The sequence below is a fragment of the Aspergillus brunneoviolaceus genome, assembly GCF_003184695.1.
Source record: "Aspergillus brunneoviolaceus CBS 621.78 unplaced genomic scaffold BO95scaffold_25, whole genome shotgun sequence".
Taxonomy (NCBI): Eukaryota; Fungi; Ascomycota; class Eurotiomycetes; order Eurotiales; family Aspergillaceae; genus Aspergillus; species Aspergillus brunneoviolaceus.
The window spans coordinates 153,938-177,288 of NW_020290755.1; the positions used below are offsets into that span (position 1 = coordinate 153,938).

General features: G+C 53.5%; 11 protein-coding genes across 11 annotated transcripts; 7 read left to right on the plus strand and 4 right to left on the minus strand.

The window, feature by feature from the left end:
- The first annotated feature begins 139 nt into the window (after positions 1–139).
- On the plus strand, positions 140–2,021 carry BO95DRAFT_441746 (4-hydroxyphenylpyruvate dioxygenase family protein). The gene is made up of 3 exons (XM_025586252.1): positions 140–917; positions 986–1,150; positions 1,323–2,021. The coding sequence occupies exons 1-3, from the start codon at positions 238–240 to the stop codon at positions 1,705–1,707; spliced, it is 1,230 nt and encodes a 409-aa protein (XP_025443346.1). The 5' UTR covers positions 140–237; the 3' UTR covers positions 1,708–2,021.
- Positions 2,022–2,031: 10 nt separating this feature from the next.
- On the minus strand, positions 2,032–4,083 carry BO95DRAFT_441748 (acyl--CoA ligase). The gene is made up of 4 exons (XM_025586253.1): positions 3,372–4,083; positions 3,252–3,288; positions 2,297–3,168; positions 2,032–2,223 (listed from the first exon to the last, which is right to left on the minus strand). The coding sequence occupies exons 1-4, from the start codon at positions 3,903–3,905 to the stop codon at positions 2,128–2,130; spliced, it is 1,539 nt and encodes a 512-aa protein (XP_025443347.1). The 5' UTR covers positions 3,906–4,083; the 3' UTR covers positions 2,032–2,127.
- A 510-nt stretch (positions 4,084–4,593) lies between these two features.
- BO95DRAFT_452285 (putative G-patch DNA repair protein (Drt111)) lies at positions 4,594–6,455 on the plus strand (the record flags this gene model as incomplete). The annotated part of the gene is made up of 5 exons (XM_025588137.1): positions 4,594–4,777; positions 4,877–5,299; positions 5,357–6,141; positions 6,195–6,290; positions 6,354–6,455. The coding sequence occupies 5 exons, from the start codon at positions 4,594–4,596 to the stop codon at positions 6,453–6,455; spliced, it is 1,590 nt and encodes a 529-aa protein (XP_025443348.1).
- BO95DRAFT_96413 (uncharacterized protein) lies at positions 6,367–7,796 on the minus strand. Its single transcript, XM_025592353.1, has 2 exons — positions 7,638–7,796; positions 6,367–7,513 (listed from the first exon to the last, which is right to left on the minus strand). The coding sequence occupies exon 2, from the start codon at positions 7,390–7,392 to the stop codon at positions 6,550–6,552; it is 843 nt and encodes a 280-aa protein (XP_025443349.1). The 5' UTR covers positions 7,393–7,513; positions 7,638–7,796; the 3' UTR covers positions 6,367–6,549.
- Positions 7,797–8,230: 434 nt separating this feature from the next.
- Positions 8,231–8,977, plus strand: BO95DRAFT_430866 (E2 SUMO-conjugating protein UBC9; the record flags this gene model as incomplete). The annotated part of the gene is made up of 4 exons (XM_025584982.1): positions 8,231–8,265; positions 8,352–8,512; positions 8,589–8,612; positions 8,724–8,977. The coding sequence occupies 4 exons, from the start codon at positions 8,231–8,233 to the stop codon at positions 8,975–8,977; spliced, it is 474 nt and encodes a 157-aa protein (XP_025443350.1).
- An 898-nt stretch (positions 8,978–9,875) lies between these two features.
- On the plus strand, positions 9,876–12,327 carry BO95DRAFT_441750 (asparagine synthetase B). The gene is made up of 9 exons (XM_025586254.1): positions 9,876–10,000; positions 10,105–10,155; positions 10,228–10,253; positions 10,314–10,340; positions 10,396–10,431; positions 10,491–10,639; positions 10,705–11,960; positions 12,031–12,135; positions 12,198–12,327. The coding sequence occupies exons 1-9, from the start codon at positions 9,975–9,977 to the stop codon at positions 12,238–12,240; spliced, it is 1,719 nt and encodes a 572-aa protein (XP_025443351.1). The 5' UTR covers positions 9,876–9,974; the 3' UTR covers positions 12,241–12,327.
- A 342-nt stretch (positions 12,328–12,669) lies between these two features.
- BO95DRAFT_386877 (porin) lies at positions 12,670–14,626 on the plus strand. The gene is made up of 5 exons (XM_025583505.1): positions 12,670–12,977; positions 13,071–13,104; positions 13,188–13,276; positions 13,341–14,072; positions 14,134–14,626. Exons 1-5 carry the CDS (start codon positions 12,930–12,932, stop codon positions 14,281–14,283), a joined length of 1,053 nt encoding a protein of 350 aa, XP_025443352.1. The 5' UTR covers positions 12,670–12,929; the 3' UTR covers positions 14,284–14,626.
- Positions 14,627–14,711: 85 nt separating this feature from the next.
- On the minus strand, positions 14,712–16,067 carry BO95DRAFT_481329 (DnaJ domain protein; the record flags this gene model as incomplete). The annotated part of the gene is made up of 1 exon (XM_025590200.1): positions 14,712–16,067. One exon carries the CDS (start codon positions 16,065–16,067, stop codon positions 14,712–14,714), a length of 1,356 nt encoding a protein of 451 aa, XP_025443353.1.
- Positions 16,068–16,811: 744 nt separating this feature from the next.
- On the plus strand, positions 16,812–18,710 carry BO95DRAFT_386883 (methionine aminopeptidase 2). The gene is made up of 7 exons (XM_025583506.1): positions 16,812–16,900; positions 16,982–17,116; positions 17,199–17,794; positions 17,861–18,124; positions 18,179–18,340; positions 18,394–18,480; positions 18,540–18,710. The coding sequence occupies exons 1-7, from the start codon at positions 16,861–16,863 to the stop codon at positions 18,594–18,596; spliced, it is 1,341 nt and encodes a 446-aa protein (XP_025443354.1). The 5' UTR covers positions 16,812–16,860; the 3' UTR covers positions 18,597–18,710.
- A 174-nt stretch (positions 18,711–18,884) lies between these two features.
- On the plus strand, positions 18,885–20,738 carry BO95DRAFT_441753 (sphingolipid delta(4)-desaturase family protein). The gene is made up of 3 exons (XM_025586255.1): positions 18,885–19,236; positions 19,307–19,585; positions 19,709–20,738. Exons 1-3 carry the CDS (start codon positions 19,015–19,017, stop codon positions 20,504–20,506), a joined length of 1,299 nt encoding a protein of 432 aa, XP_025443355.1. The 5' UTR covers positions 18,885–19,014; the 3' UTR covers positions 20,507–20,738.
- Positions 20,739–21,298: 560 nt separating this feature from the next.
- BO95DRAFT_441756 (putative integral ER membrane protein Scs2) lies at positions 21,299–22,904 on the minus strand. The gene is made up of 6 exons (XM_025586256.1): positions 22,650–22,904; positions 22,564–22,586; positions 22,434–22,492; positions 22,253–22,368; positions 22,076–22,180; positions 21,299–22,009 (listed from the first exon to the last, which is right to left on the minus strand). Exons 1-6 carry the CDS (start codon positions 22,692–22,694, stop codon positions 21,578–21,580), a joined length of 780 nt encoding a protein of 259 aa, XP_025443356.1. The 5' UTR covers positions 22,695–22,904; the 3' UTR covers positions 21,299–21,577.
- Between the last annotated feature and the right edge of the window lie 447 nt (positions 22,905–23,351).

Consider the following 23,351-nt stretch of genomic DNA (forward strand, 5'->3'; position numbering starts at 1 on the left):
TGCGTTCTCACGTCACGCACATGTGCCATCATGTTCCAGTATTTAGCCATGAGGATGGACAGACCGTGGCAAACGTGGGATGATCACAACAGCAACCACGACAATCGAAATAACAACACAGAAAACACTCTCCGCAAGGTTCAGATCGTTCACTATCTGCCTTGGATAGGACTCGCATTCCGATCGCCTAGATACATCTAGAACGCTAATATACTGATACTCTCCATACCGTCAGCCATGCCCTCCAATGAATCTCTTTCCCAGCCTGCGGCCGGCAACGGCAACAACGCCCTCCTCCGCAGCGTCAACCCGAACTATTCTGGCTACGACTATGTAAGCTGGTACGTCGGCAACGCCCGCCAAACGGCGACATACTTCGTCGCCCACTTCGGCTTCAGCATCGTCGCCTACCGCGGTCCCGAGACGGGCTCCTATCTCTCGTGCTCGTACGTCGTGGCCAACGGCGCCGCCCGATTCGTCTTTACCGCCCCCATCGTGGCCGCGGACAACGCCGCCGAACAGCGGGGCTCGGACGAGGATCGCCGGCTGCTCGACGAGATCCAGACGCACCTGAACAAACACGGGGACGGGGTCAAGGACATCGCCTTCCAGGTCGACGACGTGACGGGCGTCTGGGAGCACGCCGTCCAGAACGGAGGGGCCGTCTCGCTCCAGGAACCCACGACCCTGACCGACGAGGTCGATGGCGAGATCCTCCGGGCCACGATCAAGACATTCGGCGACACGGCGCACACGCTCATCAACCGCTCCGGCTACCGGGGCGTCTTTCTTCCCGGATACGCCGCCGTGTCGGGCCTCGACCGCTTGAACGACCTGCTGCCGCCGGTCGATGTCATTGAGATTGACCACTGCGTGGGCAACCAACCGTGGGACGGGTTGGACACCATTGTCAAGTTGTAAGTGCTTCGTCCTCTACCTCTGCACAATACGTACGTGGGCTGACTACAGCCTCTTCTGGCGCCAGCTATGAGGACGCGTTGAACTTCCACCGCTACTGGACCGTCGACGACAAGGAAATGTGCTCCGAGTTCTCGGCAATGCGCTCTGTTGTCGTGGCCTCGCCGGACGAGGTGATCAAGATGCCGATGAATGAGCCGGCTGTTGGGCTCAAGAAATCCCAGATCGAAGAGTAAGCTTTTTGTCTCCTTCTGAGTGGGTGTTTCATTGATTTACAAAACCGACTCCCTCTCCCCACCCACCTTCCGAGTCCTCCCAAACCCCCCTCCACTTCCCATTCAAACACAAACCCAACGTATCCAAAAGAAGGACCGATAGACCAACTCCATGACCACATTCTACAGATTCGTAGACTACTACAACGGCGCCGGCTGCCAGCACATCGCCTTCCGCACAGCCAACATCATCGCCGCCGTCGAGAACCTCGGCCAGCGCGGCGTCAACTTCCTCACCGTGCCGGCCAACTACTACACGACCATGAAGAAGCGGCTCGCGGCGAGCAGCCTCAGCATCGCCGAGGACATAGACACCCTGCAGAGGTACAACATCCTCATCGATTTCGACGAGGGCGGCTACCTGCTGCAGATCTTCACCAAGCATGTGGTCGACCGCCCCACGGTGTTCATCGAGATCATCCAGCGGGAGAATTTCGATGGGTTTGGGGCGGGCAATTTTCGGAGTTTGTTCGAGGCGTTTGAGCGCGACCAGGCTGCTAGAGGGAACCTGTAGAGTGCGGTCGGATGGAGTGGGTTCATGTATTGGTTTAACTGAGGGGAAGGGTGTTTCGGGAGCTGGAGCGTCTTTTTTGGGTTTGGACCGTTTGGGCGATTGGGTTCTTGTTTGTCTGTTGCTTCGATCTTGAGATGTTTGGGAAAGATCAGATTGCGGGTTTGTGCACAGAAAGAGAGTGTGCTCTATTCAAGCTTATACTGGGGCTACAGGGCTACAGGGCCAGGGGTTTTGGTTTCTCTGAGCCGTGTTGAGATACGAGACGCGTACAGGTGATAGAATAACTAACGATAGTGACCTTTAGGACAGCGATGATAATAACAGCAAGATATCTATCTATAGTGCAAACATCCGCCTTACTCTTTTCGTATGTTGCGTGAGCAAGATCTATATTCTAAGGCATTCCCAAACCTTACGAGACTACAGCTTGGCCTTGACCTTCAGCATCGCCTCGGCCACCTTGCGCCGCTGGATCTTCCCCGTAGCTGTCTTGGGAATCTGCGGGACAAGCCAGATCTGTGGAAATCATGCGTGTTAGCAGCAGCCATTTCGGTGCCAAAAAAAAACCAGCCAGCAGCGACAGACATACCTTCTTTGGCGTCTTGAACTTGGCCAACTTCGACTCCACCCAGGCCTTGAGTTCGGCCTCGGTGGCACTCGCACCGTTCTTCACCACCACCGCCGCCCCGATCTCCTCGCCGTAGTGACCCTCATCGGGGATGGCGAAGCACACCGCCTCCGCCACCTTGGGGTGGTGGAGGAGGGTGTTGTCCAGCTCGATGGGACTGATCTTCTCGCCGCCCTTGTTGATCAGCTCCTTGATGCGGCCCGTGATGATCACGTACCCGTCCGCGTCCTGCTTGCCCTGGTCGCCGGTGCGGAAGAAGCCGTCCTCGGTGAAGGACGACCTGTTGGCTTCCGGGTTGTTCAGGTACCCCTTGGTGACATTCTCCCCGCGCACGCAGATCTCCGCCTCCTGGCCCTGGGCCACTTCCTTGCCGGCCGCGTCCAATATCCGCACTTCTACCCCCTGGCCGAGACCCACGCTGCCAGGCTGACGCTTCGCCGGGGGCAGGGGGTTGCTGGTCATCTGGTGCGCGGCCTCCGTCATGGCGTAGGCTTCGAGCACCGGGGCGTTCAACGCTTTCTCGAGGTCCTGGAAGGTCTTGGGGGAGAGCGGGGAGGAGCATGACCGGATGAAGCGGATGGCCGGGATGCGGTTGGGTAAGGGGGTCTTCAAGAGGATCTGGTGGATCGTGGGCACCGCGGAGTACCAGTTCGCCTGGTAGGTGATGAAGTCGGACCAGAACTCCGACGCCGAGAATCGCGCGGGAACGATCACCGAGCCCCCGGAGTACAGAGGCGCCAGGAATGCGGCTAGCAGACCGTGGACGTGGAAGAGGGGCATCACCAGGTAAGTCCGGTCTGCTGGGGTGAGGTTGTATGTCGCTTTGATGTTGCCTGTGCGGGGATTGGTTAGATCGGGAGGGGTTTTTTTTGTTATTTTTTTGGAGGATATGCTGGGGCAAGGACTGGATGCTTACGCATTGTGGTGGTCAGGTTCTTGTGTGTGAGCGGGACCTGATTGTGAGAGTGGTTAGTTGTTGATACCGGAAAAAATAACAAACCGGACCTGATCACAGGGAACAGGGCATGAGACGTACAGCCTTGGGCCTGCCAGTGGTTCCGCTCGTGTGCAAGACGAGAGCAACATCATCGGGTTGAGCTTGTTGGACACTGACACCTCCATTGCCAGACAGCTTGCCCTGTTCCTTCACATCGAGCACGATCTCGGCACCGTTCCAGTAGCACTCGGCGATCGCGGCATTGTACTTCCTCCCCGCGCGAACGGCGGGACCTTCCTTCGCATAGGAACCCTGGGGGATCAAGACCAGGGTGGAGCTGAGATCGTCGATGTAGAATTCGAACTCCTCCTGCTTATAGGCCGGGTTGAGCGGCGCGGCGATCGCCCGCTGCCACGAGGCGGCCAGAAAGGCCACGATGAACTCGTACGAGTTGGTCAGCGCCAGGGACACGGCGGCGCCATGTCCGACCCCAAGCTTGGCTAACTTGGCCTGGAAGCCGGCGATATGCTTGTGCAACTGCTGATAGGTGATCGCCAGAGGATGGGTTTTATTGGGCACTAGGATGGCGATATCCGCACTATCGGAGGAGAATGACCGCGCCAATGTTGCCATGGCGAGTAGTGTGCTGCACGAGGGTGACACTTGGGTCTTGGCTGTCAGGGATGTTTGGGAGAATCGATGGGTACTTCAAATGAGTATTGCAATGATGGTGATTTCAATAACACAATGGCACAATGGCACAATGGCACAATGTGACTCTTTTGCGTCAAAGGCTTTCTTCAGTGTCAAGAACAACGCAGAGTTGCAGGCAATCATGCCAGTCAGGTAATTGCATCATGACCTTAACCGGTAGGCATCTTCCAATCCCTACATAGTTAGTGCCAGTACGGGCCGGATACTTTGTTCCGTTCCACTCTGCTTTAGGGCTGGGCTGGGCTCACTCCAGGCTCAGCTTGGCATCGGGATTTCCTAATTCAACTCTGGGGCTCCAGTTCACCACCCGGTCACGTGATTGAATCCTCGTTCTGCTGGCTTCGCGGGCGGTGAAGACCTGGAATAATTGCATCCCGAGGCTGTTGACATACTGCCGTCTGGACGGTGTGGAAGGCGGTGGAGTGTAGCGGCCACCGCTTCGCCGGAACTGCCGCTTCTCATGATCATCAAACCTCAGACGAGTCTATGAGAGTCGTCGGGGATTTGCGTCATCCAAGCTTAGCGGACTTGTCTTTTATGACCACACCATCTTTGAATCTATCTAGTACACGTTATTATCGCTGAATAGACTTAGCCGCCATTCGTCATGAGCTCCGATCCCGCCCCTCCTAAGCCTGGAGGAGGCCTGTCACTATATGCCAATCTGCTGGACCCCTCCGCGGATAACTCTCCCGGAACGATTTCTCGCGCGCCTGTTGTGTTCAGACAGGGCGCTGAGGCCGAGGCCCAATCCGATGATCCAGCCGCTAAAAAGCAGCAGCTCAGTGCCGGTAGACTCATGCCCTTCTCTTTTGAGCGAACTTTGTCGTCTCTTTGATCGATCTGATTGCTCACTTGTCCGCCCGGTGATTCATGTCGGTGGCATTCAGCTTCTCTCCGATTTCAACCTACCAGAAGACCTCAACTCGCTACTCAGAAACCTAAGCCGAAGCCCACACTGCCTAAAGCTCCAATCACTGCCACGCCGGCCGCTGCATCAATCAGAACCACCCTTGCAGACTGGGCGGCTACCGAAGATGACGATGTCAACGGGTTCTATGCTGGGCCGAAGAGGCAGCGCGGAGGTCGCAAGAAGCGCAAGAAGAATCGGGAAGTGCAAGAATTTATACAGAACTGGGATGATATCTACGATCCGTCTCGGCCAAACAATTATGAGGAATACAAGCATAGCGACGAGCAGATAGCTGAGATCCGAGAGTGGAAAGACCGTCTATATGCACATCGCATGGCAAGATCGCCCAGTAGGGAGTCATACAGTGATGATGATGATGACTATGCACGGCCAAGGAACCGTAAGCTCACACTATTGACATGACGAGAACGTTCATTTGCTCACCATAGGATTCCAGGTCAATTCGCGCCCCCCGGCAGTTTCGCACCGCCCCCGGGCCTTAACGATGCTCCGCCCAGGCCACCTGTGGAATCACCATCCACTGAAGAACGAACCGAAACTCTGGATGATGTGTCGATGGGAGGGATTCCCCCGCCCCCGCCGCCAGATGAACCACCAGCCCATGTTCCCGACGACCCCACAGGCGAGGATGCTTATCTGCGAAGGCTCCAGATGTCGACGGCAGGGAGCTCAGCAGTGCCCCCTCCACCGCCTCCGCCGCGGCCTCTGGATGAATTGCAGCCAGCTTCTGCGACCATATCTCGCGCTCCGGTTCGATACACATTACCTCCTCCTCCTGAGGACATACCTGCCTCGGAAGCAGAGCTTGAAGAAGTGTTCGCCAAGGAGCAACCGGTTGATGATGAGCCAGGAGACGATGGTCAGCGCTCCTTAAGACCGGGTCAGAAGGGCTTCGCGGAACGACTCATGGCGAAGTATGGCTGGACAAAGGGCTCTGGCCTTGGTGCCACAGGGTCCGGAATTGTCAAGCCACTGCAGGTCAAAGTTGAAAAACAGAAGAAACGGCCGGACTCAGAAGGGGGTGGCTTTGTGACGCCTGCTGGACGGGGTAAGGTCATTGGCGGTGCGCGGAAGAACGAGGAAGAAGGCAAATTCGGCCCAATGAGTGAAGTAATCGTTCTCAAGGGCATGCTTGATGGGATGGATCTTGAGGCTGAATTGGCTGGCGACGGAGAAAGCGGGGGTCTCATGCAGGAGATTGGAGAAGAATGCTCCGACAAGGTCAGTGATTATACGAGAACCCCTGACGATTGCTCTATCTAACTTGCGAGCAGTACGGCCGTGTCGAGCGAGTTTACATCCCACGAGATTCGATGAAGCCCCCTGTTCCAGTGTTTGTGAAATTCACCAATCAGCTTTCGGCGCTGCGGGTAAGGCAATACCCAGTCATGTCACTCATCAGTTACTGTCCAGTGTACTAATGAGGCTTGTAGGCGGTTAATGCTCTCGAGGGCCGAATATTCAATGGAAACGCCATTACTGCGCGGTTCTACGATACACAGAGGTTTGAGGAAGGGGATTATGATGGTCAATAGAAATGGAACCTAGTGATAATCTAGCTATCTTCGAGCGCGAATAATGACGTGACGGAGGAACATATATTACATTCTTCAAGTCTCACGTGTACCCTTATCGAGACTGGTCATGCAAGTCAGAAAGTGATTCTACCGAATAAACCCTCGTCAGAAGGCTCGGACTTTTCAGCGTTCTTTGAGTCCGGAGCAGGCTTGTTGTGTGTTTTGACCTCTCGTTTCCTAGGGAGTGGGATACCAGACTGAACCCTTGGTTTCTTACCCACCTCGTTGCTTGGCTTGACTTCCTGTTTCTAGGGAGTGGGATGCTAGTCTGGCGCTTTGGCTTCTCATCCACTTGGTTGCATATTTGGGCTTCCTGGTTCTTGGGAACTGGGAGACCAGACTGGTACCTTGCTTTCTTGTCTACCTCGCTGCGGGCTTTCACTTCCTGACGTCTAGGGGCTGGAATACCGGTGGGACGCCTTGGTTCCTCGATGTCGCTGCAGGCTTTAGTTCCCTGACGTTTAGGGACTGGAATCCCCAAGTGACACATTGGTTCCTTAATGTGGTTGGGGATGTCGACCTCCGCAGTCTCCGGGACGGGATTATCGGCTTGACACTTTGGTTCCTCAGTTTCCCTCCCGATGCTGACATCGTGACCTTCAGGAACCGAAACACCGGATTGACACTCTAGTTTCTCCTCAACGGGTTTGCAGATGTCGACCGCTTGACTTTCGGGGACTGGGGTCTCTGGCTCGCTGGACGTACGCATTGCTTCATAATACTCTCTGTAGTACTCCTGGCAGTCGGGACATAGCCCCTTCATTGGGATCCCAGTAGCTTCAGGGTTGGCACATTCATACCCCACTCTCAATGCTTCATCGCATCTGATATCAAAGTCACGGGACACATCGATGCATGTACACCCAGAAAAGTAATAACGAATCTTATGGCACATCCTGAATGCGTGATCAGAGGTCGACTGCTGGGAAGTGGGTCAATGGTGTATTATTGTACAGAAAGATAGCCCTCCCCGCTAGATAACAGGTCGACTGATGATGATTTTCCTTGTACCCTGGCTAATATGCTGCGGCGTTGAAGTCAGTAGATCGAGCCAAGCGAAGTGACAGGCAGCATGATCAAGCACGCTGCGAGCAAGCCATTTTTACTTAAATAATTAACAGGGTGTATGTGAGACCTAGCTTGAATAATCACAGTCCCCATGGTCAGAGGAGACCTTCCGATAAAGCCTTTGTCACCCATGGCTTGCAGGCCTTGGGTTATCAGTCTATTATGGTAGGTTCATTCATAAGGCGACGGGTTCATGCATTGTCTTACTATAACAAAGACATGTTCGCAATGTAGTCGATGCTCGGACCAGTAATCAGGCGGGGATTGAGAGACAACTATAGCCCAATATGTCATGTGATGAGGATGACCTGCAGCAGCTCCCGAGACTGATTGGCTGTGGGGCGGATCGATAGCCGGTGGGCGAGGCGGGCGACAACTGGTGGCAGTGCCCAGTTTCCCAGGCCGGGATGATCTGGAACTTCCGTTGTGCACATCCATTCACATTCACTAGGCCTAAACTAAACTACTACTAGGTAACCTACACCCGTGGACTTTCCCGTCCATTCATATAACACATCTGTGTTCTTTTCTTCTCTCTTTCCTTCTATCCCTCCTCATCTCTGCACCTAGCTACTTCCTGGTCACCTCTTTCCAGCGTCAGTCATCTATCCTCCCACTTTCAGCTTCCAAGTCTCCCCCACCCACGCGAATTGCGTATATTCGACATGTCGCTCTGCATAAACCGCCTTACAGAAGAAAGGTGAGGGTTTCTGTCACCTCCATGGATGCGCCATGGTATAGTCAGGCTAGTGCGCTAACCTCTGATATTGCGCCCCCCACATGAAGAAAGCAGTGGCGTCGAGACCACCCTTTCGGATTCTACGCGAGGCCCCATCGCAACCCTCAAGGGGCGCTCGACCTCAAGAGATGGGAGTGCGGTATTCCTGGGAAGGCGCAAACCTTATGGGAGGGTGGGCTTTTCAAGCTCGACGTTACGTTTCCAGATGGTGAGTTCAACTTCTCGGTCATCAGCTTTTTTCCTTTGTGCGACAGGCCATAACTGATTGCTGGCCCACTACGCAGAATATCCGACTAAGCCACCTAAATGTAAGTGCATCCCAGCTGACAATAACAATCATCCCCATGCGACTTTGAAAGTCTTGCGCCAACCTCACGATATCGCGCGCCAGAAACTAATATGGCTTTCATTACCCGCAGGCAAATTCGTCCCTCCGCTGTTCCACCCGAACGTCTACCCCTCCGGCACCGTCTGCCTTTCGATATTGAATGAAGAGGAGGCATGGAAACCTGCCATCACCATCAAACAGATCCTTCTGGGCATTCAAGACCTACTGAACGACCCGAACCCGGAGTCACCCGCCCAGGCTGAGGCATACAATCTGTTCAAGAAGGATCGACCGGCGTATGAGCGACGTGTCAAGCAAGTGGTCAAGGAAAACCCGGCCCTTTGAATGTCATTCATGCGTACAGTGAACAATGCTATCGCTTAGTACATTCTAGACTCCAAACACACAAACACACACTCGACTACGGTTGTCGCGACAACCAGACCTTGGTCTATGCGCGGATGCAGCTTTCGGCGATTTCCTACATTTGTGGCAAACGAACGGATCGCCGCGGACTTCGTCATCTCTTTCTCCGACGCGAAATGACAATCTTCACCGAGAGATTCGTGCAACAGAATGGTGATTGATATCTGGGTCCAGGAACTCTTCCGATCAGCGACTACATGGCGTCTTATGTCCTCGAAAAGTTTTGCATGTTGTTTCTCCTTTCAAATTTGCCGGCTGATTTATTTTATGTATTCCCCATATTGGCCAGTCTGTTTAATTTTTTTTCCTTAGCGAGAAGCATGGCGTCTCAAAATCAACAATATCGTGGTGGCCATGCATGGCTTCATTGAGAGAGCAAGAAAATCCGACCGAGGTCGTACCGCACTGGCCGGGTTGGTGTTCTCCGTTCATTCTTGGCACACCTTCTAGATCGCAACCGATTTCGTCCGCATGGAGACAGAACAGAGATTGAACGTTGGCACATTGGCACGTTGTCAATTTGTCCGCTCATCCGGGACAGGTATACAATTGCCTGAATGTCCTGGATGGACTCCCCCATGCATTAGGATTTACCTACCTTCTATAGTAGTGTTGATTACGACCTGTAGTTACCTTCCAGACGTCACGAAGATCAATTAAACCAATGAGAACCGGGGAGAAAGGTCCGACGTCCGAGACGGGCCACGGTTATCTTATCGGGTGAGTCAGTCCAATTACTTGTGGCCGAAATCGCCCCTCGTTCCGCCCCGCCGGGAACGGGTTGCTCGTTCTCATATTTTAAATTCACCTGCTTCCTCTTTCTCCCCCAGACGGTTCCTTTCAACGTTTGGTCAATTGCTCCTGGAATATTTGCTGCCTGAATCTTTGAGTGCTTTCTCAATTGATTGTCGCCAGCATGTGTGGTATCTTCGCGTGTCACCAGTACGTCTCTTTATGCCGATGGCCATGCCACATTCCTTGTCCTTCAATTTTCTTGACCTGCGACATCGCTTGGGTTGAGTCAATCACTGACCATGTCCACACAGTCACCCCGATGTGCAGGCATTCAAGCCTACGGCCTTGCGCATGGCCAAGGTGTAAGTCAATCAATCACCCCCTCTTTTCTCTCGCCTGCGTGATGTACATCTTTCGCTGATTGTTGTTTCTAGCTTGCGCCACCGCGGTCCCGATTGGAGTGAGTCATAGTGCTTTCAAGTGTGATCGACAGCAGTAGCATTTTCTGACCCAAGAATAGGCGGAAGCTGGATCTCTGACAGCACCAGTGAGTTGAGCACAACCGCGTCTATTTCTCATAGCAAACACTAAGTGAACTATAGTCCTCACGCATGAGCGTTTGTGTATCGTCGGTGTCGGTACGTGCTTCATCGCCCATCCGTTCTTCGGACCACCTAACAAGGAACCCTTTTTCAAGACTCCGGCGCTCAGCCCCTTGTCAACGATGACGGCTCTCTCGCCCTGGCCGTCAACGGCGAGATTTACAACCACCGTATTCTGAGAAAGAACCTCAATGCCGACTACCAGTTCAAGACACACTCTGACTGTGAAGTTGTTATCCCACTGGTAGGTGTGACGAAACCCGGGAAAATTTGCTCCCGTGTCAGATCAGGAGCTAATCAATTCCCCAGTACATGGAATATGGCCTGGACGCCCCCAAGCACCTCGACGGCATGTTCTCGTTCGTGCTTTATGACAAGAAGCAAGACAGGGTTATCGCTGCACGTGACCCCATTGGTGTGACCAGCTTCTACATCGGCTGGTCGTCCGAGACTCCCGGTGCTGTGTACTTCGCCTCCGAGCTGAAGTCTCTGCACCCCGTCTGCGACAAGATCCAGGCTTTCCCCCCCGGCCATGTCTTCGATTCCAAGACCGGCGAGTTCACCCGCTACTTCCAGCCCAAGTGGTGGGACGCTGCCAACGTCCCCACCACCCCTATCGACTACAAGGTCATTCGCAAATCTTTGGAGAAGTCTGTCCGCAAGCGTCTCATGGCTGAGGTTCCTTACGGTGTTCTTCTGTCCGGTGGTCTTGATTCCAGCTTGGTTGCCTCCATTGCTCAGCGTGAGACCCTGCGCATGCAGGAGGCCGCCCGCACTGCTCAGGCGCAGGGAGTCTCTTCTGACTTGGTTGGTATTGATGACGAGAACGATCTCTCCACTGTCACCACCTTCCAGCAGCTGCACTCCTTCTCCATCGGTCTGCCCGGTGCTCCTGATACCCAGGCTGCCCTCGAGGTTGCCAAGTTCCTTGGAACCAAGCACCACGCCTTCACCTTCACCGTGGAGGACGGTCTCAACGCGCTTTCCGATGTCATCTATCACCTCGAAACCTATGATGTCACCACCATCCGTGCCTCTACCCCTATGTACCTCCTGAGCCGCAAGATCAAGGCTATGGGAGTCAAGATGGTTCTCAGTGGCGAGGGCAGTGATGAGATCTTCGGTGGATACCTGTACTTCCACGCCGCTCCCAACAAGGAGGAATTCCACAAGGAGACTGTCCGACGTGTCAAGAACTTGCACTTGGCTGACTGCTTGAGAGCGAACAAGTCCACCTCCGCCTGGGGTCTGGAAGCCCGTGTTCCTTTCCTCGACAAGGAATTCCTGGAGACTTGCATGGGTGTCGACCCCGCTGAGAAGATGATCACCAAGGAGCGTATTGAGAAGTACATTCTGCGCAAGGCTTTCGACACCACCGACGAGCCTGCTGTCGAGCCTTACCTGCCTGACAACATTTTGTGGCGCCAGAAGGAGCAGTTCAGCGATGGTGTCGGCTACAGCTGGATTGATGGCCTCAAGGATCAGGCTGAGCTGCAGATCACGGACGAGATGATGAAGAACCCCAAGCCCGAGTGGGGAACCGACATCCCCGACACCAAGGAGGCGTATGTCAAGCCTTTTCCTTTTGTAGTCTATCAGTGATAAGGACGTGTGAGCTGACTTTTGGAAATTCAGGTACTGGTACCGCTTGATGTTCGATGAGCACTTCCCCCCCACTTGCGCGGGCACCGTCGAACGTTGGGTACCCACATGGTCCAAGCAGACCGACCCTAGTGGAAGGTAAGCAGGAGCTGTAGGAGTCGGATGTCAAGCCATGTTCACTGACGAATCTCATCTATCAGAGCCATTTCCACTCACAACGCCAAGTACAACAACGCTGTTTAAACGAATTTATGCGATCCTATGTAATGTGTGTGGGTTCTCAAAGTTTTTGGGTATAGAAGCATGCATGGAGTGATTTTATCCTGGAGTCAGGCATTGGGACGCAAAAGTAGGAATTGCTTTGCTTATCTTCTCAACAAAACGTTTTTGTAAGAATGAACTGGAGCTGTAGCGTTAAGATCCCCAATGTATCTACTTTTGGATAGAGTGTTAAGAAGTTTGATGAGTACACTCTCAAGATTTTATGGTCAGATTGTAATGCTCAACCACAACGAATGAGAAATCCTTTAGAAGAAAGAACATGGCTAGGTACCTATAAGAGTAATTTTCATTGCAGGGTGCAGGGAAAGCCGAGGCAACAAGAACTGGCAATACATAAGGTAGCAGCTCGGCCAGCTCAGCTTGCAGAAGCGGACAGAAGCAGAAGCCGCAGGAGAAGCACGGCCCCAGGCATCGACATCACGGGACTTAGCGGCTTTTGCCGGTGCCCAAGCATCCACCAATCAGGGCGTGGGGTTTCTCCCGTGGCTTCCCCATTGTTTGTCTGCTTTGACGACTCAACGACCTCTTCCTGCCCTGTTTCCCCATCGTTTCCCTTTCCCTTCTTCTCCCCCTCGTCACCTCATCCTTTCCCCCGTCCAACCACCTCCCATAACAAGACCTTCTATTCCTCCACCCACCTCCATTCCACAATGTCTGCTCCTGCTGCTTTCTCTGACATCGCCAAGGCGGCCAACGATGTACGCTTTTCTTTTCAGTCGTTCCGACTTCGAAAGACCTCGGATGACAGTATCTCCTAGAAGGGATTTTCGTGCTAATAAACAGCGCAATAGCTCCTTAACAAGGACTTCTACCACGCCAGCGCCGGTGAGTCCCCCACTGCTTTTCGCGTTCTTTCGAGGACGCGTTTGATGATCTTAAGTGCGCAAATTTGCTGACACCCTGCTTAGCCAGCCTTGAGGTCAAGTCCAAGGCCCCCAATGGCGTCACCTTCAACGTGAAGGGCAAGTCTGCCCACGAGGGTCCCATTGCTGGCTCCGTAAGTTGAACCAAACCATACCGAAGCACGTTGCTTGGATGCTAAACCTCAATTGTGCCAATAGCTCGAGGCCAAGTACGTCGACAAGCCCACCGGTAAAGGCCCCAGATCGCGCAAAAAAACACGCGAACATCCCTTGCGCAAACCTCCCGACCCTCCACCTTCCAGAGTGCCCGACAACCGGCTCACGCTCATGCTTGCGTGTGGCTATGTCCCGTCTAAGCACCTCTTCGTCTATCTTATGTCAATGAATACCCAGCATGCGGTAGTGCTAATGTTCCGTCCTCGTTCAGGCCTCACCCTCACCCAGGCGTGGACCACTGCCAACGCCCTCGACACCAAGCTCGAGCTCGACAACAACATCGCCAAGGGCCTCAAGGCTGAGATCCTCACCCAGTACCAGCCCGCTAAGCAGTCCAAGGGCGCTAAGCTCAACCTCCACTTCAAGCAGCCCAACCTCCACGCCCGTGCTTTCTTCGACCTCCTCAACGGTCCCTCCGCCAACTTCGACGCTGTTCTCGGCCACGAGGGCTTCCTTGTCGGTGCTGAGGGTGGCTACGACGTCCAGAAGGCCGCCATCACCAAGTACTCCGCTGCCGTCGGCTACAGCGTTCCCCAGTACTCCGCTGCCATCACCGCTGGCAACAACCTGTCCGTCTTCTCTGCCAGCTACTACCACCGCGTCAACGAGCAGGTTGAGGCTGGTGCCAAGGCCACCTGGGACTCCAAGACTGGTAACTCCGTCGGCCTCGAGGTCGCCAGCAAGTACCGCCTTGACCCCTCTTCCTTCGCCAAGGTATGTTCCGGATATGAATGTCAAGCGTGATAAGGTTTAACCTGTTCGACTGTGATAATAGGCCAAGATCAACGACCGTGGTGTTGCCGCTCTCGCCTACAACGTTCTCCTCCGCCCTGGTGTCACCCTTGGCCTTGGTGCTTCTTTCGATACCCAGAACCTCAACCAGGCTGCCCACAAGGTTGGCGCCAGCTTCACCTTCGAGGCTTAGAAGAGCTACCATAGTTAGCATCAGTCCGCACTCAGAGTCTTGCGTTCGAGTTAGCCGGATACATTGATTTTTGAAAGCCTTTAAGAGTAGAAACTTGATTGCTTTCTTATGGTCTTTGAACGGGCTATTGGTTCGCGCAGGATTGGTCTTGTGGGTGGGCGTGGGTTCTTATGGATGTCTAGTTAATAATCATGTATCGTATCTACCGACGATAAGTGTATATCAAGTCTACATTTCCCTTTGTTCATTATATGTACATGCTGCATGATATCAATTGATCAAACCTGTGGTCTGGATCCAATGCCACCAAGGTATCTACCGAACTCCTGTACCATGTGTATCTCTCTACCCGACACATTTGACGATGCCAACCGAGCCCAATACACTCATGCACCCATAAATATGATCACCTGTATAAGCACACCTCATCACCTCAATTGATCTTTCTGTTTGCTTACTTTCTCACGTGGCCATTGAAATAAGCCCGCCACTGTTGCAGCCCCGACCAAGATCCCACAAACAGCCGCGAATCGCATGGCGGCCCCCCAGGGACTCCCAATGTACTGTTCCTTCAGGGCGGCTTCCATGGCTTTCTGCCTCCGCTCTTTCCGCCGAACATCTTCCGCCGACTGAGTCTTATAGTGACCCTTAGCGTTGAAATGATGAACGGTATTCCTATGAATGAACGCCGTCGGATCCTCATCATTAGTGGTAGTGGATGACTGGCCCGCAGCATCACTCCCACCACCACCTGTCGAACCCGGCCCCGGGTTCGTCCTCCCCGTCCGCCCATACCCACCATGCGCGTAGAAACTCGGCGGCGGGCCCCGGAACTGACCCCGGCGATTGCTCAGCCCACTGGCGGGGCGGGACCCGGCGTACGAGGACCCCTTGGTGTGGAGGTTGGCCCCGCCGCCGTGGCTGCTGTAACTGCCCATGGGATGTTGGCCGGCTGTGGCGGTGGACCGCGTGTTCTGGTATTGGGCGTAGATGCCGTGGTCGCGGTCGTAGGCGGCGCGCTTGTTGGGCTGGCTGAGCACGTTGTAGGCGGAGGAGATGCGGGCGAAGCGCGACGAGGCGGTCGGGTCGTCGCGGTTGCGGTCCGGGTGGTGGCGCATGGAGAGGGTGTAGAATTTTCTGGATTTTTGGTTAGATTTTGGGTCGGGGTATGTGGAGTGGGGTTTTGGGGGTGAGGGGATGAGGGGGGGAGGGAACGCTACGCAACGCAACGCAACGCAACGCAACGCAACGCAACGCAACGCAACGCAACGCAACGCAACGCACTTTTTGATCTCGCCTTGGGAGGCGGTTATTGGGATGTCGAGGACTTCGTAGTAGGTTGGTTCGCGGGCGGAGGCGTGATGGTGGGTTGTGGTGGAGAATGAGGAGGTTTGTTGTTGTTGTTGTGATGTGGAGACATTTTTGTAAGGGTGTAGGCGAGGGTGAGATGTGTGGATGTGAGCGAATGGCGAAGATGATGCTGCTGATGCTGTTCGGGGTTGAGGTCGAGGGTTGTTATAGCGGCATTGACGGTGGATGAAGGAGGATGCGGCGGCCCGCAGACGAGAATGTGACATTTCCCGCAATTCACGGTGGTCGGTACATGTAACGATGTATGAGTTGCGGGTTGAATCAAGCCAGTCACTCAAGGACAATTGGGGAGCGAGAAAGATAGTTATACGTTGTGTTTGTACTGTGCTGTGGTAGGGGTGGAGAGGTTGTTGAGGCGGACGAAAATCCGCCGCCCCTGTTCTTCGGAAGTGCGGGCTGCTGCCATGCGTCATCGGGTGGCTTATCTGATCGAAGCTAGTCAAGGACTAGTTAACCGGCCTACTATTTGTACATAATGTATGTATGGTAGGGCCGGACTCCAGGAAACACGAGGGGCGTTCGTCTCTACATCTAACTTTACTGTTGCGAGTTAATGCATGGATGCTGGGTTCCTCAGATCCTGCCCGTGGTCAAATGTCTACTTCTGATATTGTCATGGCTTCGGGCTTCTTCCGTGCCCGGCTTTTGAGGGATGGGCTCTTGACGTTCCACCGTGAGGTAGATTTGCGGTGGACTTGTGACGCTGGTCATTAACTGTGGCTGAAGTGGTCTGAGATATCTCTTGTGTATTGGCAACTTGGGTGTCTTGCCATTCGATGCAACTGAAGTTCTTCTTTGAGCACTTGCTTTCCTTGAGCTCTGTTGACACTATTCACTAACTATAGTGTTGATGTCTTGCTGAATGGATCTGTGATAATCATCTGTCAATTTGTTAAACTCAGGTTGGAGATATGAGATCACTTGTATAAAGAATCAACACACTCTCTCTCCTATTGTCATTGCATATACACGGGGCGAACTAGTTGCAGATGGGTACTACAAACAGTAGTTACTGGGTTGCCAGTTGGTGCATCGCCGAATTTGCCATTTGCCGTCAAATCATCCTTAATTATTCTGAGCAAGTCTTGGCGCCGACCGTGTTTTCCCCCGTCGCCTCCGCCGAACTTCAATTTCCCCTCTCTTTCCCTACTCTCTCTCTCTCTTTTCAACTCATACCACACCTGGTTTCTTTCCAGCTTTTTCAACATGGCTGCCCAGGCTAGTGAAAAGCTGCAGAAGCTCGACCGTAAGTGAAGATTCCCACTTTTCTCCGACCCATGTCTCCTCGTCCCGACATGTGACTGATAAGATTTCCCCGCGCCACTAGTCAACGGTCAGAGCGGCGATGCGAAGGTCGACGCTCCCGCCGCTGGTCAGGCTGGAACCGGAGAGGCGGAGGATGATTCCGACGACGATGAAGTCGAGGATAATAACGCTGGCGCTGAAGGCGCAGCTAATGGAGGTACGGATCTCCCGCTTCTCCCCAGACAACTTCAACAACCTCAAGGCTTTCGATACTAAGAAGCGCAAATTTGCAACTGCAGCCGCCAAGAAAAAGAAGAAGCGCAAGTCCAAGAAGAAGAAGAAGGGTGGCGCCAAGGTCCAGAGCTCTCCTCCGCGCGTTCCGATCTCGACTTTGTTCCCGAACAACCAGTTCCCCGAAGGAGAGATTGTCGAGTACCAGAATGAAAACTCCTACCGCACTACCAACGAGGAGAAGCGCTATCTCGACCGCATGAACAATGACTTCTTGCAGGAGTACCGCCAGGGTGCTGAAGTGCACCGCCAGGTCCGCCAGTATGCGCAGAAGAACATCAAGCCCGGCCAGACTCTGACGGAAATCGCCGAGGGCATCGAAGACGCTGTTCGTGCTCTGACGGGCCACCAGGGCCTGGAGGAGGGTGACAACATCAAGGGTGGTATGGGTTTCCCGTGTGGTCTGAGTCTCAACCACTGTGCCGCCCACTATACACCCAATGCGGGCAATAAGATGGTGTTGCAGGAGAGCGATGTCATGAAGGTCGATTTTGGAGCTCACATCAACGGACGGATTGTCGACAGTGCCTTCACTGTTGCCTTTGATCCGGTCTATGACCCTCTCCTGGCGGCTGTCAAGGACGCCACCAACACTGGTATCCGGGTATGGCTTCAGTGCCCCGAATGACCTGACTCCACACATTGAACTAATGGTTTCTTGGGGAAATAGGAAGCCGGTATTGATGTTCGCATGAGTGACATCGGTGCCGCTATTCAGGAAGTCATGGAGAGCTACGAATGCGAGATCAACGGAACTATGCACCCCGTTAAATGTATTCGAAACCTCAACGGTCACAACATTGACCAACACATTATCCACGGTGGGAAGAGCGTTCCCATTGTGAAGGGCGGAGATCAGACCAAGATGGAGGAGGGTGAAGTCTTCGCCATCGAGACCTTTGGAAGTACCGGAAAGGGCTATGTGCACGAGGATGTGAGTGCTTCGTATCCAAGTCGATCTACATGCTTACTGACGACTGCGGCCTAGATGGAAACCTCTCACTACGCTCTGGTCCCTAACGCTGCTCCGGTGCCTTTGCGTCTTTCTTCCGCCAAGAATCTGTTGAACGTTATTAACAAGAATTTTGGAACTCTTCCCTTCTGTCGTCGGTACCTCGACCGGTTGGGCCAAGACAAGTACCTCCTTGGGGTAGGCATTTCGACAGCATTGCGATGGCGGACGAGTGCTAACAGACCATACAGCTAAACAACCTGGTGCAGTCGGGCATTGTTCAGGACTACCCCCCGCTTTGCGATATTAAGGGCTCTTACACCGCCCAGTACGAACATGTATGTTCTTCACTATAGTGTCGCTAGTATTTCTTGAACCTACGCTGACCTGTTCATAGACCATCGTCCTCCGACCTAATGTAAAGGAGGTGATCAGTCGCGGAGACGACTACTAAGATGGGTCTTTTTATGCCTATGAATTCTGCCACGGCATGCGATATGTTTGCTTAAATAGCCTATATAGAAAACACAGAACAAGGTTGTGTAGGAAAGGAATGAACAGTACCGGCATTTTTGAGTAGGGTCATCATCGACCCGTCTTCACTCACTTGAGCAATGTTTTTTGTAAACAAGAGTTGAGAGGATCAAACCATAAGTCGGGATGCGGGTAGCCCCACGTGGAAAGGGTGTCCTCCGAACCGTCCTCTCAGCTTCCTGCTTAATCAGATCACTTTTCTTTCCACCTTGCACTCTTGCGCCCTCCCTCTTTACTTCTTTGTCTCCCTTCTTCTTACTTCTTATTCATCCATGGCGCCCAGTAGCCATTAGACCAATCTCTTTTCATCCCCCCCCCCAATTGCTGACCTCTTCAGTATGTCCTCTTCTGTTGTCGAAGCGGCCACGGCTGGAACTTCGCCGCATCTCCGCGTGTCCGCGGCCAAGAGCCAGGATCCCCAGGCCACAGCACACGATGGCCAGCCCTCCGTGAGGATTGCGCCTCCAGAGAAGTCAGCTGTTGAGGATCATTTTTTCTGGACCTATACGGAAGAGCCCCATCGATCGAGGCGATTGGCTATCATCAAAGCCCATCCAGAAGTGCGTCGTACTCATTCCAATATCCCTGCCAGACGGTCAATACTAACAACTCTCGTCTTTGTGTGTTCAGGTCACCAAGCTCTGTGGACCGGAGCCATTGACCAAATATGTCGTTCTGGGAGTCGTGTCTCTTCAAATCCTCTGCGCCTACCTCCTCCGCAATACTTCCATGCTGTCCTGGAAATTTCTCGCAACTGCATACGTGATTGGGGCCACTTCCAACCAGAACCTCTTCCTCGCAATCCATGAGATCTCACACAATCTTGCCTTCCGGTCCGCAATAGCAAACAGATTACTGGCGATCTTCGCCAATCTGCCCATTGGCTTGCCCTACAGTGCTGCCTTCAGGGTATGTGGCCACCCCGAACCTCAAACAAGCTCCCGCACGTTCGTGACGGGTCGTTACCGCGTGTGGCGACGTGACCATATACAGGATTGCTAACGTGAAACTCCACCGTGTTCCCACACACAGCCCTACCACCTCACCCATCACAAGTCCCTCGGTGTGACCGGACTGGATACCGATCTCCCCACCGCCGTGGAAGCCTTCTTCCTGGATTCGCTCCTGGGCAAGGCATTCTTCTGCACCTTCCAGATCTTCTTCTATGCCGTCCGGCCCATGTTCATCTACAGCCCGCCCTTCACATACATCCACCTCCTCAACCTCGCCGTCCAGCTCTCCTTCGATTACTTCCTCATCCAGTTCTGCGGCGGTTCCATCCAACCCGTCCTCTACCTCCTCATGAGCTCTTTCCTCGCCGGCTCCCTCCACCCCTGCGCCGGCCACTTCATCGCGGAGCACTACTTCTTTTCGCAGGTCTCGCACGGTACCGAGTCCCTCCAGGATCTCCAGAACCCGAAGGGGGAGAAGTCCACCACGGCGGCCCCGCATCCGCTGGACTCCCTCCCGCCTCCGGAAACATACTCCTACTACGGGCCCCTCAACTTCTTCACCTACAACGTCGGCCTACACAACGAGCACCACGACTTCCCCGCGATCCCGTGGACCAGACTGCACGAACTGCACCGCGTCGCCAAGGAGTTCTACGAGCCCCTGCCCTGCCACCACAGCTGGGTGTGGGTGATCTGGACGTTCATCTTGGATAAGAACGTGGGCATGTGGTGTCGCGTCAAGCGAGCGCAGGGTGGTCGTCTCGTAGGAGGTGGCGGAGGTGGCAACGGTCGTGGTGGAGAGGGCATCTCGGCTTCCTCGTCGGCTGGTCCGCAGGAATCCGGGGATGGATGGAAGGAAAGCGAGATCCAGAACTGATTTCGCGCTCCCACCATCTATCTACCCGCATCGTGTCATTGTATACGCCGCTTCTTTGTTGATTGAGTGATGGAAATCCCGCCGCACTGCCCTTGTGCATTATCACCCCACTATGTATACCTACAATTAGACATGACCCGTTTGGCCTTCAGCTCTGGTTTTTTTCTCCACAGACTTCGTGTGCGGGTCTTCGAGTCATGGTCATGAATAAGATGAGATTTTTCTGGTTCGCAACAAATCTGTATCACGACTATCGCCCAAAACAAACGCATAGAAAGTAACCCATAGCTCGGAGAGAGATTCATTATCATGGAACTATCAGCTATTGGAACAATATTGGAAGGAGCATGGAAGAACAAAAGGGCTGAATCCCCGGCAAGGATTTATGAACATTCGTGGTGTGGCATCATCGTAATTAGCTCAGTGGAGTTTCACTGCCTGGTTCAGGAACGCATGAATTCCGTCTAGAAGAAAAAGGTTCTCGCTCATCGAACAAGGTGTAGGGCTGGAGGCAACGAGAAGAAGAAAAAACAAATGTGGTTGAGGTGAGTCGAAGACCACGGAGTCATGACCCGACAAACTTAAAGCCGGGAAGGCTCGCGACCCGATGGCACATGGGACATGTTGTACCAGAAGGTGTCAAATGTGGAATGTGTGTGTTATCAGCGGCCAGATGTCGCAAGCATAGCTTAAAGTCGCCGCGACCTTGGACGATGGAATCTCAAGTTTTCATGCCTGGCTGAAACAAGAACTCTGCCTCCATTTACATCATATCATCAAATATGAAAAAAAAGCAACAAGACAATGGAAGAAACAAGGGTGCTTGCTCAAGTAGAAGAAAACGGCATGGGGAGACCGGGCCGAATTAGAACGACCATGAAGAAGAATAAACGGGCTGTCACAACGAATAAATAATAGCACCGTACCACTGCTGTTGTTGTCAACGTAGTAAAGTAAGAGAATTGGCAGAAGGGAATACAGTTGGTCTGTAAAGAAACATGATGGGAAAAGGGGGTCACAGGAAAGGAAATTCAAAAAGAGTGGACACAAAGAGGGGAGGGATCAAGACATTCAGAAGAAGAAGTAGGCGATCAAGAAGCTTAGCAGGCATAGACCCGCCACGATCTGCACGGGCACACCAGCCTCCACGGACTGTGGCTGCTGTTGCGCCAAAGGCGCGGGCACCTTCTCGGCATCGGTTCCAATCTTTCGCTGTCTCAGACCCTGATCTGCCAACTTCTCCTTCAGCGCTGAGATTTGCGAATTTGCCTCGGACAATTGGGCTCTCAAGTCTTCGCTAGCGCTTGCTACGGGTGACTTTGAAGACGTGGCCGAGCTTTCGATGATCTGCGGGGTGGAGACTTCCCGCTTGGGCTTGTCGCTGAAATCTGGCGGTGGGATGGGTGACGTGTCGTTCGCGCTCTTCGTAAGCGCGGCAGCAGGAGTCTGATAGTTGGGGTTCGGCGGCGAGGTATAGGCAGGAGGCTCTTCATCGGGCACATTCTGCGCAACGTGATTAGTCAACGAAGTGACGAATGAGGAAAGTAAGGGGCTAAAATGACAACTTACGCCAGTCGCCTCGACTCCTTGTTCCTCAACTGGGGCATCATCGGCGGTCAGCCAGTTCACACGAATTTTGCGCTCCTGGAGTGCTGTCTTGGGGGCTTTCTCAAACTATTGCGCCGGTTAGGTGATGCTCTGTACTTGAATCTGGGGGCCGTGGGAGAGGGCGGGCGGAAAACCAACAATCGAGGTAACATTGGCGAACTCCATATCACGAGTGACCGCGACTGTCTGAACGAGAAACTTGTCCTTGCACTTGGCATCTAGCGCAGGCTCGTCCTTCATGGCCTGCAACAGAACTATCGAACTTGTCAGACATTAAGCCGAGTGACGGGGTTTGAAAACGGAGCCCAGTGAGACCGACCTTGGACATCGACATGTTTGCCAGGATCTATCCGGCCCGAGTTGGGACGAACGCAGTAGCTGGCCCTCAGTCAGTTGTGATTCAAACGTATCGGTTACTCAGGGGTGTGGAGTAGGGACTGGCCACGTACTGCTTAGGGGCGGTAGTTTTGACCTAGTATACGGGAGCTTGTTAGTTTGCTCGCCATTTTGATTCTGATCCGGCTCGTATACGTACCTTGAAGACGACAGGCTCCGCACTCTCGTTCTTCAAGTGCAACATCTGACACACCTCACGGTTGAAGGGACCTGGAACCGGTGAGCCGGGCGGTCCATGGCTGGTATAGAAGCTCGACCAGGGGAGAGGGAGTATTGCTCACGCTGAAAGCCCAACTCCGGGGGATCGAGAATGATAGACATAGCGAATACGCGGCGTAGAGGTAGTTCGAGCGGGAGAAAGGGGGTTGCGCGGATAAGGAGTGGTGTAGGTACCAAGGAACGGGCTGAAGAGGGCGGCGGGAGAGTCTTCCTGTCTACAGGAGGGAGAGCGCTAGAGTGACAAAGAGAATCAGCCAGGTCCGAGTAGCCAACGGAGTGCGGAGGACTGACGGAGAGAATTTACCTAACAAAGAGAATATTAATAAGATAAATGTCTCAGCAAGAAATTCACAAGAAGAAGGTCAAACCAACTCAACGACAGGGCGGATATATGTTTAGGCGCAATTGGAATTGGGGAAGAAGAGTGAGGAGAGGCTGGAATAGTACGGAGTAATGATGAATGAGTTGGACTCGGCATCGCAACTGCTGCTGGTTGGGCCGGGGACACGCTGACTCAGCACGGCCACGGAGGTCCAGGTCAGGTGATGTCATCAAGGCGTTTGACATGGTGTTTCAGGCATCATTCGTGGCCAGTACCTGCATTCTAGGCAGTAGTACTCCG

Excerpts from the sequence above, each read along its gene's own strand:
- BO95DRAFT_441746 (XM_025586252.1), top strand. The coding sequence starts at position 238 with ATGCCCTCCAATGAATCTCTTTCCCAGCCTGCGGCCGGCAACGGCAAC. Across the intron at positions 918-985 it reads TTGGACACCATTGTCAAGTT|CTATGAGGACGCGTTGAACT; the intron begins GTAAGTGCTTCG and ends TTCTGGCGCCAG. Across the intron at positions 1,151-1,322 it reads AAGAAATCCCAGATCGAAGA|ATTCGTAGACTACTACAACG; the intron begins GTAAGCTTTTTG and ends CACATTCTACAG.
- BO95DRAFT_441748 (XM_025586253.1), bottom strand. The coding sequence starts at position 3,905 with ATGGCAACATTGGCGCGGTCATTCTCCTCCGATAGTGCGGATATCGCC. Across the intron at positions 3,169-3,251 it reads GAACCTGACCACCACAATGC|GCAACATCAAAGCGACATAC; the intron begins GTAAGCATCCAG and ends ATCCCCGCACAG. Across the intron at positions 2,224-2,296 it reads AGTTCAAGACGCCAAAGAAG|ATCTGGCTTGTCCCGCAGAT; the intron begins GTATGTCTGTCG and ends TGATTTCCACAG.
- BO95DRAFT_96413 (XM_025592353.1), bottom strand. The coding sequence starts at position 7,392 with ATGTGCCATAAGATTCGTTATTACTTTTCTGGGTGTACATGCATCGAT.
- BO95DRAFT_441750 (XM_025586254.1), top strand. The coding sequence starts at position 9,975 with ATGTGTGGTATCTTCGCGTGTCACCA. Across the intron at positions 10,640-10,704 it reads GTGAAGTTGTTATCCCACTG|TACATGGAATATGGCCTGGA; the intron begins GTAGGTGTGACG and ends TCAATTCCCCAG. Across the intron at positions 11,961-12,030 it reads ATCCCCGACACCAAGGAGGC|GTACTGGTACCGCTTGATGT; the intron begins GTATGTCAAGCC and ends TTGGAAATTCAG.
- BO95DRAFT_386877 (XM_025583505.1), top strand. The coding sequence starts at position 12,930 with ATGTCTGCTCCTGCTGCTTTCTCTGACATCGCCAAGGCGGCCAACGAT. Across the intron at positions 12,978-13,070 it reads TCGCCAAGGCGGCCAACGAT|CTCCTTAACAAGGACTTCTA; the intron begins GTACGCTTTTCT and ends ACAGCGCAATAG. Across the intron at positions 13,277-13,340 it reads AGGGTCCCATTGCTGGCTCC|CTCGAGGCCAAGTACGTCGA; the intron begins GTAAGTTGAACC and ends TTGTGCCAATAG.
- BO95DRAFT_386883 (XM_025583506.1), top strand. The coding sequence starts at position 16,861 with ATGGCTGCCCAGGCTAGTGAAAAGCTGCAGAAGCTCGACC. Across the intron at positions 16,901-16,981 it reads AAAGCTGCAGAAGCTCGACC|TCAACGGTCAGAGCGGCGAT; the intron begins GTAAGTGAAGAT and ends CCGCGCCACTAG. Across the intron at positions 18,481-18,539 it reads ACACCGCCCAGTACGAACAT|ACCATCGTCCTCCGACCTAA; the intron begins GTATGTTCTTCA and ends ACCTGTTCATAG.
- BO95DRAFT_441753 (XM_025586255.1), top strand. The coding sequence starts at position 19,015 with ATGTCCTCTTCTGTTGTCGAAGCGGCCACGGCTGGAACTTCGCCGCAT. Across the intron at positions 19,237-19,306 it reads TCATCAAAGCCCATCCAGAA|GTCACCAAGCTCTGTGGACC; the intron begins GTGCGTCGTACT and ends TTGTGTGTTCAG. Across the intron at positions 19,586-19,708 it reads CCTACAGTGCTGCCTTCAGG|CCCTACCACCTCACCCATCA; the intron begins GTATGTGGCCAC and ends TCCCACACACAG.
- BO95DRAFT_441756 (XM_025586256.1), bottom strand. The coding sequence starts at position 22,694 with ATGTTGCACTTGAAGAACGAGAGTGCGGAGCCTGTCGTCTTCAAG. Across the intron at positions 22,181-22,252 it reads TCGCCAATGTTACCTCGATT|TTTGAGAAAGCCCCCAAGAC; the intron begins GTTGGTTTTCCG and ends CCGGCGCAATAG. Across the intron at positions 22,010-22,075 it reads AAGGAGTCGAGGCGACTGGC|AATGTGCCCGATGAAGAGCC; the intron begins GTAAGTTGTCAT and ends CACGTTGCGCAG.